Source organism: Urocampus carinirostris, chromosome 17 (genome assembly GCF_059441175.1).
Source record: "Urocampus carinirostris isolate Australia breed hairy pipefish chromosome 17, RoL_Ucar_1.0, whole genome shotgun sequence".
NCBI classification, from domain to species: domain Eukaryota; kingdom Metazoa; phylum Chordata; class Actinopteri; order Syngnathiformes; family Syngnathidae; genus Urocampus; species Urocampus carinirostris.
The window spans coordinates 17,229,241-17,244,044 of record NC_142365.1 but is presented as its reverse complement, the minus strand read 5'-3'; the positions used below and the strand labels follow the sequence as shown (position 1 = coordinate 17,244,044).

General features: G+C 41.6%; 1 protein-coding gene across 5 annotated transcripts in view; it reads right to left on the bottom strand.

Moving 5' to 3' along the window:
• The window catches only part of LOC148349381 (neurexin-2-like), a 202,700-nt gene that overhangs the window by 96,911 nt on the left and 90,985 nt on the right, over positions 1-14,804 (bottom strand). For all 5 annotated transcript variants that reach the window (XM_088321652.1, XM_088321656.1, XM_088321655.1 and 2 more), the window contains 3 exons: positions 11,065-11,226; positions 4,910-5,330; positions 947-1,330 (listed from right to left, as the gene is read on the bottom strand). In XM_088321652.1, the coding sequence (XP_088177778.1) occupies positions 947-1,330; positions 4,910-5,330; positions 11,065-11,226 (967 nt within the window). The remainder of the gene's footprint in view (positions 1-946; positions 1,331-4,909; positions 5,331-11,064; positions 11,227-14,804) is intronic.

Here is a 14,804-nt window from a genome sequence, read left to right as displayed (position 1 = left end):
GCGGTCTGGAATTTTCATCGTTGGTGCATGTCCACAGTGAGAGAGAAAAACTAAAAAAAAAAATCCAGAAATCAAAATGCATGATTTTTTAACAATTTATTTGTGTGATACAGCTGCAAATACGTATTTGAACACCTGTGTATCATCGATCCCGAAGAACACCATCCCTACTGTGAAGCATGGGGTGGTAGCAACAATGTTTTGGGCGTGTTTTTCTCCACATAGGACAGGACGATTGCAGTGAATTAAAGAGGATGACTGGGGCCGTGTATTGTGAGATTTTGGGGAACAACCTCCTTCTCTCAGTCAGAGCATTGAAAATGGTTCGTGGCTGGGTCTTCCAACACGACAACGACCCGAAGCACACAGCCAGGAAAACCTAGGAGTGTCTCCGTAAGAAGCATATCAAGGTTCTAGCATGGCCCAGCCAGTCTTCAGACCTGAACCTAATCGAAAATCTTTGGAGGAAGCTCAAATTCCGTGTTTCTCAGCGAGAGCCCAGAAACCTGACTGATCTAGAGAAGATCTCTGTGGAGGAGTGGGCCAAGATCACTGCAGGTGTGTGCAAACCTGGTGAAAGACTACAAAAAAACGGTTGACCTCTGTAATAGCAAACAAAGGCTACTGTACCAAATATTAACAATCATTTTTACAGGTTTTTAAATACTTATTTGCAGCTATTTCACACAAAGAATCGTTAAATAATCATGCATTGTGATTTCTGTTTTTTGGTATAAGCTGACGTTAATTATGCCGCTTGATCTTAAAAATGCATGCAACACGGAAAGAGGTCTAATGCACAGCTGTTATTTGTGCAAATCGTTTATCATTTCCCTTTTTTATTTAATGATTGAGGTTGTTTTTGTGTACTGTGCCTAAATAAAAAGCCACAAACAAACAAAATTGAGCGAACACTAAAAGCAGATGGGCAGGCTGCACAACCTACCTTTGTCGCAGTTGGGCCCCAGGAATCCGGTGGCCTCGCAGTGGCAAATGTGTCGGTTCCAACCCTCCTGGCAGCGGCCCCCGTTGGCGCAGGTGTCCCGGTTGCACCGACCGTGCGTCTCGCGGGTGCATACAGGGCTGACGTGGAGGGCCCCTTGCAGCCGGGCCAATCGGCGAAGGTCTCGACTACGCCCATCCACGAAGAAGTCGCGAATGCAGCCCACGAACCCTAAACCCAGTGAGGCCGTCCACACCTCCGGGGGAGGACCTGGTCCTTGCCGCTCCTCCGGGAGGCCCCCCAGGTACACGTCACCCTCCAGGTCCAGGACTTCGCTGCCCTCATTGGCCCGGAACGGGACACTCTTGCCGTTCACTGCCAGGGAACCTGCATCCCACAAACGTTTGACAAAACGATAAATAATAATTGGTGCAAAAACAGATGAGTGTATTTCAGCACTATAAGACGCACCAGAATATAAGCCACACCCACAAAAAAGTCTTTTGTCATATATTTCCCATTCATAAAGCGCACAGAACACATATTAGATACATGAGAACGACACTACAAAAAGAGCTACCATGCTTGTTCGTGTATCATTATTGGGCTCTATACACGTACAGATTTTAAAAATGCAATGAATGATTAGTTTATAAGTGTCACTGGCGGACTATCCGCAAAACATTGTTTGCAATGGGAATTGAATCAAGGTTGTGGCAGTAAGGTAGCTGACACTTTATCAATAGACCATCAGTGGTACAGATGACATGAGAAAATGCATTAGACATTATCTCATCATCACACTGATATGCCAGTACCAGAAAGACTGATTTGCATCGTACATTCTGATAGGTTAAACAGTCTCCCCACGTCTTCATCTGTGCGTCAATAACATCTCGGTTTAATATGTATTCATACCTAAAAGAGCTTGATCGTTATTTTGTAAAAATATTTCCTATTTGATGAGTTGCAGGGAAGTGCAGGGAAGCAAGACCAGAAGTTGTGGTGCTTGCAAAAAAGGGTAATGTTTAAAAAAATAACCCAGGAACACAGTAATAAACAAACACATTGTCAAAAACTACAACAAAACTGTCTGGACAAGAAAAAATAACCAAACCTCACAAACCAAGATGGACCTAGAGAACAAAGAGATGGTGATCTCATCTCATCTCATCTCATTAGCTGCACTGCTTATCCTCAGTAGGGTTGCGGGGGTGCTGGAGCCCATCCCAGCAATCATCGGGCAGTGGGCAGGGGACACCCTGAACTGGTTGCCAGCCAATCGTAGGGCACACAGGGACAGACAACTCGCTCGCTCATTCACACCTATGGACAATTTGGACCGGCCAATTTACCTGACATGGATGTTTTTGGAATGTGGGAGGAAACCGGAGTGCCCGGAGGAAACCCACGCAAGCACGGGGAGAACATACAAACTCCGCACAGGAAGTCCGGTAGCTGGATTTGAACCCACACCGGAGGTTCCCAAGACCTTAGAACTGTGCCGCACACGCGCTAACCACTGCGCCGCCGTGCTGCTCGAGATGGTGATATTGATGGTAATAATGGCATGACCCAGTATGTTGTCCAACCAGTCGGGGTAATCAGAACCCGGTGTGAAGATATTAGGCTTGCTCTAAATCTAGTTGGCACCCTTTGGGGGAAGGAAGGTGGTGTACCAAATCCTGACATTACTTTCCACTAAGATTTGTTGTCAGATAGTTCTGTTGAGTTTTGGGTAAGCCCAAGTGCAGGGAAGCATGACCAGAAGCTGTGGTGCTTGAAAAAAAGGATCACGTTTGATTACAAAACACAGGTGATAAGAATGAGGGGAGAGGTGTTGTGAAAGGATAGTGGGACGTTTGGACGCGTTCTAAGGGATGGGCAGGGCACCTGTATGATGCGGCAGGGGTAAACCAGTGAAAGCTGTGGGGCCCTGCGATTGAACAGCCGTGTGTTGTTTCACCCTGACACGGGTGACATGGCCGCTATCTCGTGTCCCATTTCATCTGGAGGGACGAAAGCATGACCAACTTAGGTGCCGAGGTGCCCAACTTGTTTGGGTGTTGTGGGCATTTGGGTTGGCCAAAAATTATGTGTCTGTTTTTTTTTTTTTGCTCTTGTTTCCCTTTTTATTTTCCTTTTATTTTCCTTTTATTTTATTTTATTTGTTATTGTATGTGTTTGTCTTGCTGTCGGTCACCCCTCTTGAGGGATATGACCAAGGTAGATGGATAGATAGACAAAACACAGAATCAAACAAACAAACAAATGGTCAAAAACAAAAACTAAACTGAAAAAAAAGAAAACTAAACAAAAAAGCAACCAACAACCATAGAGGATATAGCACACATTTCTTAGCAGGGACAGGGAGCCCCAAAGCGGCCAGGGGGCTCTACCAGAAGCTGGGGCAGGAGAGGCAAAGCGACTGGGGGCTCTCCTCGCAGCCGACTGTCAATCGGCATTTAGTCATATAATTGAAGTCAAAGGTTCTGCCAAGACGATGGCAGCTAAAAATATCCTCGTAATTAAAAATCTCACTGTGTATGCATGCGTGCCCGCTGCAGCATAGGCCGGCAAGGGCACGGCACACTGACTGTATCCGAGCTGGCATATGTTGACTTCCCGGCTTGCGAATCTTTGCCGAGCGCAGGAGACGCAGTAACACAAGCAGACAGAGAGCCTCCCCTGCCTCCTCGCATTCACATTACAGTGCTACCTCTTCATACGGGCTGAATTTGTTCTACGATCGTGCTCGTACGTCGAATTGCTCGTGTAATGAGCAAATGTTTCCCATATAAAATCATTAAAAACGAATCAGCCTCCAAAATTATCCTAAATAGCTACCAAAAAACATCTTCCTAATCCCTAAAACACATTCAGATGTTAACTAAACATAAACAATAGAGGAAAGGGATAAACAAGTTGATATCATCGAATTAAAATGTGAGTTTATTATGAGCACTTACCATAGAGGCAGTCTGTATTTTTGAAGTTTTTTCTTCATTTAAAACTGTGTACGCAGTTTAACAACGTTTACACGGGAAAAAAATGTAAAATGACAGATCTCATCTTGCTGAGTTCATCTAGGTAACTGATAGTTGACAACAATGTCATATAATATTGCTAATAGGACTGAAACTAACAATTATTTTAAAAATCAATAAATTAGTAGATTATTTTTTGAATTATTTGATTCATCTGATTTTTTAACCACACATTTTTATTTCGTCCTTTATTCAAACATTGACGTTTTTGACAAATGGAAATATAGGGCACAAAACAACAGACTATCCTATAATACAAAACCATTAAAAAAATCCAAATGTTAAATAACAGTAAACAAAAAAACATACACATGGGTGCTGTACACCTGCAAATATATAAGATAATCTTTTCTTACCACCTTATCCATTGATCATAAATACATTTGCACTAATCATACAAAACTAAAATGAAGAAAGAGCAATAAATGTAGCTTTAATCCTTCAAAAAGAATTGAAAAAAAAACATTACCTTTATTTTGTAAAAAAAATAAATAATTACAATTTGGTTAATTTTTTTTTATATAATAAACATTCCCAAAAGTGCAAAATATATATGATATGCTAATGACCCCCCTTGTGTTGAAAACATGTCATCATTCTAATTTTTCTTTTGACTTCATTTTGTTAATTTATTTTAAGATTTTTCTGTCGCACTTTCTGTTCCCTTAAAAATCTGTCAACTTTGTAGTATTTGACTGTTTCATGACAATTTTGTTTGTAATAATGCAATGTTTATAAAATGTTACGGGTTTTCGGATCATGTGACCATTCAAACCTGGACTTTCCTTTGTAAAGTGAGCAAGAGTTTTGTTCCAAATAAAACTTGTACATCAAATTTCTTGTATTTAGAGATGCTCATATAAAGGGCTACCACTGTATAATCTTGGTTGCCCGACCCCACTCCAAGACCCTTTCCTACCGTTGCGCCCTTTCCTCTGCAAGTCCACGTGGCACCAGCGGCCGTCGTCCAGCCTTTCGCCGGGGGCTCGAACCTTAACACTACCCGAGCCCACGTCCAGAACCAGATAGAGGAAACCGTCCAGGAGCTCCAGGGCCAGGAAGTCGGCCCGGGCCTCACCGGGGGACGGGCTTCCCTGGCCCAGGAGCAGCAGGCCGCTGGGTTCGCTGGTGCGGAAGTCCAGAGAAACCGTTCCTGTCCGCTTGCTGCTCCAGCCGGGAAGCGCCAGAAAGGCAGAGGGCCGGTCCAGGCTGACGGGCCCCGGGGCCTCCACGCCGCCACTGCAGCCCGCCTGCAGATTGCCGTGGACCCCTACTTTGGCGTCACGCTGCTCAGCTAGCCGCGACAGCTCCAGACGCAGTTGGTTGTTCTTGTAGACCACCTGAGCGACGGGAAAATTTCAAGTTAGGACCAAAATGTATGTTGGTCATTGTTATTCTTGTTTCGTTATGTGATGTTGCATGTTAATCTGTATGTGTATACAGGTAGGAAAGCTTCTGTTGTCGGACAGGTATCTGGCCAGGAGGGGCAAAAGGCAATCTGCGCTACTCAGAATTTTTTTTTGTCCCTTTGGCTCGTGTGTTTTTGTTATCTGCGTCCTAGGGACTTTAAGTAGAATTGAGATGCTTGCTTTAGTTAACGTGCAGACCGTTCTAGGCGTCGTTCTTTAGATCACTCTAAATTAACAGTAGGTAGCTCCAGTCACTCTCAGGTAACATCCAACACATCTTCCTAGGTCCACTTGGTGTACGGATAACTCAGTAGTTACGTATTAGACTGAAATCCTTTAACAACGAAAATCGAGAATGTCAGAAATTGGAAAACTACGTTGAGATAAGACTCATTTACTGCCTACAGCATGACATCTTTGGAAAAAAGGAAGGATGAAAGAAAAAAAGGTAAGGAGGGAAGAAAAAATGACAAGTAAAGAAAGGAGAATAGAAAATAAAAGAAGGAAAAAGAGAAGTAGGAAAAGGAAAACTGAGAGTAAAATAAAATACAATAGAAGGAAAGAAAAAAAGGAGGGAAAAAAAAGAAAAGAAAAAGGGGAGAAAGTTTTTTGGGGGAAGCAAGATGACCGACAATAATGTGAGCTCCCCCTATTTAATTTTCATCTTATGTTGAATAGATATGATTTTTTACAACATAAAAGTATCTTAAAAAAATACATTTATGTGATAGTCCATGTATTTTTGCTTACCATTGAAATCAATGGAGTATTTTTTATTTAAACATTTTCTTACCACTAGGAAGCGCTTATTCCATGACTTGAAACCACATCTTTTACCACACAACTGCAAAGAAGCGTCCACTCTTAAAGAGACAGTGTGCAAATCCCGCTAATTCACTAATTTCCAATGGTTTACTCTTTTTTGTGTGGTCGAAGACCCACAAAAACAGCGAATGGTGCTGGATAGCAACGGAAGAAAAAAATGCTGTGACGGATAAATACATGTTGAAAAGCAACCAGTGGGCAGAAAGCAGAAAGGAACTTATTTAAAGGCCAAACTGTCAAATGTGTCACTACAGGTGACGGGAACAAAAAGAAAAGAAACGCATTTGGACGCCAGCGAGATGTCAATTATGCTTTGTTATTTTCCTTTTTTCCTGCTTATGAGAGGCACAAAAAGGAAAAACGTTTTTAAAAATAGTACCAAATTCTTAAAAATGCAAAATGTGACAAATTAGTGCGTGTTTGAGCATACATTTTAAATATATTTCATGGGTATATTTTCCGAGCTAATGTGTATAAAGACAGCATGTCTTGTCTTTATCATCCTGATCTGTGTGAGACATCGGAGGGACACCAGCACCCTAGCAAACCAGTCGCCTTATTGTTGTTGTGTTAATAAGTAAAAGAGTTAATGAGTCAGGCTGGCCGATCAAAAATCAAGTGGTGAGCAACCAGATTAACCAGGAAAAACAAACAAACAACAGCAATGGCTACAGCGATGAACGCAAAGCCAAGCATGAATAAACCAAGGGACGTGGCAAAACCCGTGCCAAACATGGAGTTTGCCAGGTTGCCCAGGGACAACGTCAACAAAAAGCGGCAATGGCCACATCCAAAAACCTGAAGTCGGTCAAGAAAAAAACAAATCATGGAACACGGCAAAACCAGTGCTAACACCAAGTTAACTGATCAAAAAACACGCTGCGAGCAGCAATCGATCGCCATCCAGAAGCAAGGTAGAGCGAGGTAGAGCGCTCGTCTTGGGATCAAGGGATCCCAGTTCGAATCCCGGCTTGTCCGTGTTACATGTCGAAGTGTCCTTGGGTAAGACACTGAACCCCTAATACCCCCAATAAGCAGGTTAGCGTCTTACATGGGTGCAATACAAGGCCGCTATTGGGAAATGTGAAGCACACTGTAAAGCGCTTTGGAAAGTCATTGACTTGAAAAGCGCTATATAAATGCAGATCATTTCACATCATTTTCAAACAAAACAGGAAAGCCCTCGTCAGTCCTGACATTAGCGGGGCGCTAGCCGGACAAAACTATACCAACAGCAACAGACGCTACATAAAAACTAAGCTAAAACTCACAATGGTCTACCTCAAAGCAGGAATAAGTGGTATGCAAACGCTGTTCACTACAATAGCTGTATGTTTCAGAGTTGGCCTCACAGGTATAGCAAGAGACAAAAAGCTGCTAACTGAGTGACGGCATCATCTAACGTAACGAGCGAAAACGTTTGGTGCGTTCGGATGAACACAACATCATCATCCCGTGGAAAACAAAAGCTCCCAGTTGGACGAGCTGTCTTTGAACCTGGCCGGGCCTCTCCTGGCCCGGTTTTCCCAGGCCATGTTTGCCAGATTTGCTTTTTTCTTGCTGTTTGTCATCAAGCGGTCACGGATGACGCGATTCAGTCTCCGCCGCCACGGTGTCGTGCCGCGCCGCCCACGGAGCGGAGGTTGCAGTCATGCCGGGACAATAACCCGCCCATAAATAACATCTTCATTTGCACGCCGAGCGCAGAGCAAATCTTCAAAATGACATCCAAAAGACGCCTTGAAATGGAAGCAAAACGGCATTGCTTTCCATAAGGAAAGGAGGCAGAATTTAAAGGCAGGAATTCGTGGGACGATTATTTGGCAAGGTTAAAAAGTCACCAGAGATAAAAAAAAAAAAAACAAAAAAAACTGGCAAATCTTGCAAACCACATCCAAAAGCCACCTTGAAATGGAAGCAAAATACATTCCTTGCCTTTAGAATGCAGGCAGCATTTAAAAGCACATGGCAAGGATTCCCGAGTTGGTTATTGGGCAAGGTGAGGGACAAAATACATTTCATTGGAATGGCATATCGTTTTGTGGCCCAGTACAAGAATTAGATTTTATTTCATTGCATTTTCCTACATGGACCTTTTGCAAATAATGTTTATCGCTTGCATGTTTTGTAACGTGTTGAACAGTGTTGGGACTATTACCATTACAAAGGAACCCATCATGGAATGCAATTACAGACGCTCCTCTACTTTTTTCGGGATGTCGAAAAATATCCAGACATTGTTGTAAGTTAGATTCTGTATTGTGTGCAGCTTTTTCCTAGTAGAGGACAGTACTCTAATGCTTCTTTCCGCCGCATGGCAAAGTGAGAGGGCACCCAGAGTTCACCCTGAAGAAGAAATCCAGCTTCTACTCCCTGATTCGTGTAATATCATAACAACGTGCACTGTGTCGCTTTGACGGTTTTATTGTTTAATATCTTCCATGCAATATCCATTCATTATGGTTGGTGCAAAGATGAGGCGAGCCGTTTCATTTGAAATGAAAGTGGAATAAGAAAGATTGATGCGGTTGAGAAAATGGTCAGAACGCTTTTTTTCGGCCACTTTTTACCACAGAGGAGGACCTCTTGAAGCGCATCTCCCAAAAGTGAGTTAAACCTCACTTTATTTATCTTTATAGAGCATACTATTTTATTAAATGTTTATTTTTTTAGTACAAAACCATACATTTTACTTATACAAGCCTTAAACGTACTTATATAAACCTTAAACATACAAAAAAGCACTAAAGCAACTTACGATCAAATTCAACTTACGAGCGATCGTACGGAACCTAACTCGTTCGTAATTCGGGCAGCGTCTGTACTTTCAACTGTTAGGAACACTGGCAGCATGGCGGATGGGTGGTTAGCGCGCAGCCCCACGGTGCTGGGGTTCTGGGTTCAAATCCAGCTACCGCAGCCTCCACGTGTGAAGTTTGCATGTTGTCCCCGTGCCTGTGTGGGTTTCCTCCGCGCACTCCGGTTTCCTCTTACATTCCAAAAACATGTATGTCAGGTTGTGTGGCACGGTTTATTTAGGGACAAGACAACCTACTAAATCAGTAATGATACTAATTAAAGAGGCCCCCAATACTTTTTTTTTTCTTCTCATTATTATTATTATTATTATTTTACTAGCTTTGGAGACTTTTAGTTTCTTTTTTGGCTTTATTGTTTCCAATATCTTTAAGTCATATTGTGTGTGTGATGAGGCTGCAGGACAGTGAGAGCAGAACAGCATGTAATTGCCTGCCTCCTCCCCTCCCAGATAAATATTTACTCCACTCAGTGCCTTAGCAGAGCACATGTGCACATATATATTATATACCATTAAAATATAGATTTTTTTTTTTTACATATTGATCCTTTTGCACATTTTTACCTTTTTGGGATGGTGTCATAATAGTCTGTAGTTTGCAATAGTTTTTGAGCTGTTCAGCCATTTGAGACTCTTTGTAATTAAGGGCTATCCAAATAAAAATGACTTGACTTGGTTTGTTTTACTAGCACTAAAAGGAGAAGCTATACTTGTATACCGACAATAGGGGCCATTCATTCATACTATTACGTAATAATTGTTGATATATGGATTAAAGCAATACAAACAATTGGAAGAGCCGTTTGGAGTCAAAAGAGCCGGTGTTCTGAAATTCCTCTCTACCGATTGAGATATCCTACCAAGGCACATGCACACACTGATTTTGAAGTTTTCGTTCTGCCTATGATATGTGCCTTTGAAAGCGATGATGCATTCAATTGAAAGTGGTGAGTACTTACAATTTACGTGTTTATGTGACTCATTGATTTGGTATAATTTTTTACTGGGTAGATTTTTAGCATGGTGTTTGTTGACTACGGTAATCACGCAGTGTATGTATTCATGCCAACCTCGGTTTTATATCATCAGTCAAAGTTCCATTTGCAATAACTCTGAGAGTCAACATTGCTGGTTTTACTTGTTTATAAAGAAAACAAAACTGCATTTAGATTAGCATATGGTAGGACGTCTTGACAAGATAGTACGTTTCGGTAGGACACCGGCTGTTTTTAGTGAGTTGAGCTGAAAGAGCGAGTTCTCTAAAAAGAGACAGAATTCACCAAAGATTACATAGACTCTCTCTGACTATCTCTCTGATTTGATTTCCCGGAAAAGGCTGGTCTACTTGTTACTCCAAGAGACATGAAGAGATCTGCAGGTTCGAGAGCGTTCTCCATCCGGGCCCGGGTGCTGTGAAATGCTCTCCCCCCTGAGATAAGATCTGCAACCTCAGGGAAAAAGTTTAAATCTAGATTTAAGACACACTTCTATTCTTTGGCCTATGATTGATGCCGACCTCATACTTTCCTTTTCCTGTCCTTTACGGCTGCCTCGCTGGTGGCAAAATGAGGGAGAAGGACGTACCGGGATGAGTCAGCGCACCAGCACATGGACTTAGAAAATGTCATCATGTGCATCCACCAGCCGACTGAGATGGGAAGCTGCCAGCCTGGACTCATTGAACAATTTTCATATTACCTATGTTTATTTTTAATGTTGACTAAGTTTTGTGTATTGTCATCCAAGCAACGTCTATTGCAGCCTGGTCATCCCGGAAGGGTGTGTACCTGTTGTGTGCCCCCTTCTCAAGGTTTCTAATTACCTCATGCTGAGGTTATTGAGTTTTTCCTTGTCCGCATGCTAGATGACAACATGGTGGCATTGTGGCTTGTTCAGTCCCTTGAGACATTTTGTGATTAAGGGCTATACAAATAAATGTGACGTGACTCTATTCACTTGAATCACTACCACTTGGTGAGGATAAGTGGTGCGGATGGTTGGATGGATGGATGGCGTACTCACATTTTTGAGGCAGCCCATGAAATTGTTGGTGACGGGCGAACCGGGCAGCTCAGCGGCATCCACGCCACCCCCCACGTAAAAAAGTTCATCCGAGCCCAGCATGGTGTAGTCCTCCTGCGTGTAACCCGTGCTGCTCAGGATGCCGTCCACCAGGATCGTCACCTGGAAAAGGTTACAAGTCAAAAATCGGCTTTTGTTCCCCCCAAAATACTTGACATTTAATAACAGCATCCATTTTCTTATAATAAAGGGGACAATTCTTTGTTAAACCTTCCTCAACTTTATTGTCAAATATGCTATATGCACCACATACAGCACAGACAAAATTACTCACTCTTCTTCATGTGAAAACATGCAATGGATACAAAAGATAAAACAATACAAATAACCAAAAGCAGCAAGAACAAATAGCAGGGGGTTTTCTTATGTCTTTTTTCGGTCCAAAATTATAAAAATATATACGTTGCAAATAAATCATGTGCAAAGTATAGCTGGAATCTAAATAGAGCAGTTATGCATTCATTTGTGATAAGGCAGATAGATGGGCGGGGGTAGGGCAGGGAGTGAGTTCAGAGTCCTGAAAGCCTGATGGAAGAAGCTGTCTTTGATCCTGCTGGTTCTGGCTCTGAGAGTATTCTCTCTGACGGCAACAGATTGAAGAGGCTGTGAGATGGATAAGTGGGGTCATCTTCAATCCTAGTGGCTTTGCGGGTGAGGCAGGACTTGTACAGGTCCAGGAGGGGCGTGAGGGGGACACTGAGGACTTTTTCCGCTGCTCTCATGATGCAGTACAGAGTCTTCCGGCAGGTCACGGTAGATGCGCCATACCGCACAGCGATGCATCTGGTCGGACAGCTTTTGATGGTGCCTCTGTAGAATGAGACCATGATGAGGGTCAGGGCACTTGCTCTCCTGAGTTTGCGGATAAAGTACAGGCAATGATGGGCTTTATTTGGCCAGGGATGTAAAGTTAAAGCTTCAGGACAGGTCCTCGCTGATATACACACCCTGGAACTTGGTGCTACTCATCCCTTCCACCACAGCACTGTTGATTGTGAGTGGGGCATGCTCAGTGTGCTCTCTCCTGAAGTCAGCAACATTCTCCTTCGTCTTCTCCATCCTCAGTAAAAAAAACGGCCAAAGAAAAAGCTGATTGTTTGAGGAACTATGAGACACAAATGTGATGAAGCTGTTAAAAGAATATATGCTTGCGATGATCTCTATTCGGGCTGCAGCAACAAATCAATAAAATCGATTAAAATCAATTATTAAAAGAGTTAGAAACAAATGTCATAATTTATTTGATTTCTGTGGCACTCGGCACATTAATTAATGCAAGTAAGAGAGCGCATTGAATATCCTCTTGATCCGGCAACAAATTGAAGTGGCACCTCGAGACCGTATTTCGATGCACAAGGTCATCTTGATCCAAATCCAAATTTATATAACATAATTTTCATACACCAAAATGCAACTCAAAGTGCATAAAAACATTCAATGTACAATAACATAACATGTAACAAAGTGCCAAGTATTTTCCTCTGATTTAGCCTCGCTTTATTTTTGCATTTTGTAGAAAAATATTTACACATCTGCACGTGTAGAGGATACATTTGTATGGATTTTTGTTTACTGTTAAGCTATTTGAAAAAAGCTTGGGATATGTTATGGTTTTATATTATAGATTTATCTGATTGATCGAAGGAAATAATCGACCAATTGTATCGTTTGTTGCAGCCCTAATCTCTCTGTTTCCAAAAGCTTACTTGTCAGTTGATATATTTTTGCTATATTTCATGTTTTTTGATCATTTCCGTTTGTCGTACAACAGTTTTTGGAGAAAAAGTGCATTTGGGACGGAATTCATTTAATTAAAAAAATATATTTTCAGAAACGTTCTTCTCTGCTTTCGTCACTATAACGACAACAGTGAGAGAGTAAGAAAGTACAAAGTATAGTAAGACTATGGAAACTGATATTCTGCTCTCTGTGTTGCAAAGGAAACTAACAAGCTGAACTAAACTTGTAGCAGATTTTGTTATAGGCTAGAGTTGAAAGGGTGAAAGAATTGTTTGTGTTGTTTATTTGATAAATCAACTTGTTCACACTATCTTTGTTTCATTCAACATAGTCTGCCTGTCTGTGAGTACAAAGGGGCCACTTTGGATTTGTAAGGTTTCTATCACGTAAGGGGAATTGCAATCATTAATAAGTGGAACAGTTGGATGAGGTTGACAGGTATGCAAAGAATTGTAGTTGAATTTAAAATGATGAATCATTTGTCATTTTCTGATGTGTTTAATAGTGTTGTAAAGTCTCACAACTGTACAGACGCTCCCCTACTTACGACCATTTAATTTACAAAACATGGTAGATTTTGGGATGTCGAAAAATATCTAGACATTGCTGTAGGTTAGATTTTGTATTGTGTGCACCGTTTACACACGATACAGTACAGGATCTTACTGTAGGTCTTCTTTCCGCTGCTACCGTTGTGTGGTGGTGCTGTGAGAGCTCACCCAACATCCACCTCGAAGAGGAAATCTGCTTCCTCTTCCGAGTTAATGTGTAAACATTCTATACTGTATCTCTGGTGTACTAAGAATTTTGGCATTTTTATTGTTTAATATCCCGTGCATCCATTCAATATGGTTGGTGTAAAATTTCAAGAAGAGGCAAGCCGTTTCATTTGAAATGAAAGTGGAATAAGAAAGATTGATGCGGTTGAGAAAATGGTTGGATCGCTTTTTTTCTGCCACTTTTTACGACGGAGAAGGAAGTCACCAATTCTTGAAGCGCATCTTCCAAAAGTAAGTAATACTTAACTTTATTAATCTTCATAAAGGCATAATATTTTATAAAATATTTATTTTTTAGTACATAACAATACAGGTTACTTATACAAGCCTCAAACATACTTAAACAAACCTTAAACATACAACATATAGCACTGAAGCAACTTACAAACGAATTCAACTTATGTAAGTAGGGCGGCGTCTGTATAGTCAAGACACTTATTGCTTTTTTTTCATTAGCATAGTCTGATTTTTTACTAAATCCCCTTATAAGTTGTAATCGGAATAATTGCATTATTAATGGATTTACTTTAATAGGACTGGAGTTCTTCTTTACTGATTGGAAGAATCGACATTGCTTGATAATGGCTGCCTTTGAGTCTGGGAAGCCATTGTGGAAAAAAATAACCCAAAAACAAAAAACCCAATGATCTGCCGATTTCCTTTTCTACGGACCATGAACTCAGCACGCCACCGAGGTCGCTTCCCATTGAGGCTCAACTTTCATACGGATTCAAGAATCGGAAAATACAAGCTTGAACGATTTCCCCACCAGCAGAGAACAAAAACAAAAAAATATCGGTGTTATTCACATGAGACAGAAAAGGGGAAATGTGAGAGAGTGTGGTATAATGCTGTTGCCATGACGACAGTCACACAAGTGGCATATGAATCCTGGGAAAGCTCCAATTTGGAAAGCCGATGCCACTCTTATCAATTTTCAAATGAGCTTCTGCAGCTCCACCAATAAAACGCTTTTTAACGATGCCGGATTTACAATTTTGGCTTGATAATCGGCATTTTCACTCCACGGTGAAGAAAGGCCTCCTTCAAAAGAGGCAAACATATTTTAGCTTTTTTCAGATCACAACTTCTCGCTATTTCTTTAAAAGAATCCGCTGGAAACATTAACAGGAGAGCAAGATTTGGAAGAGAACACTGCTC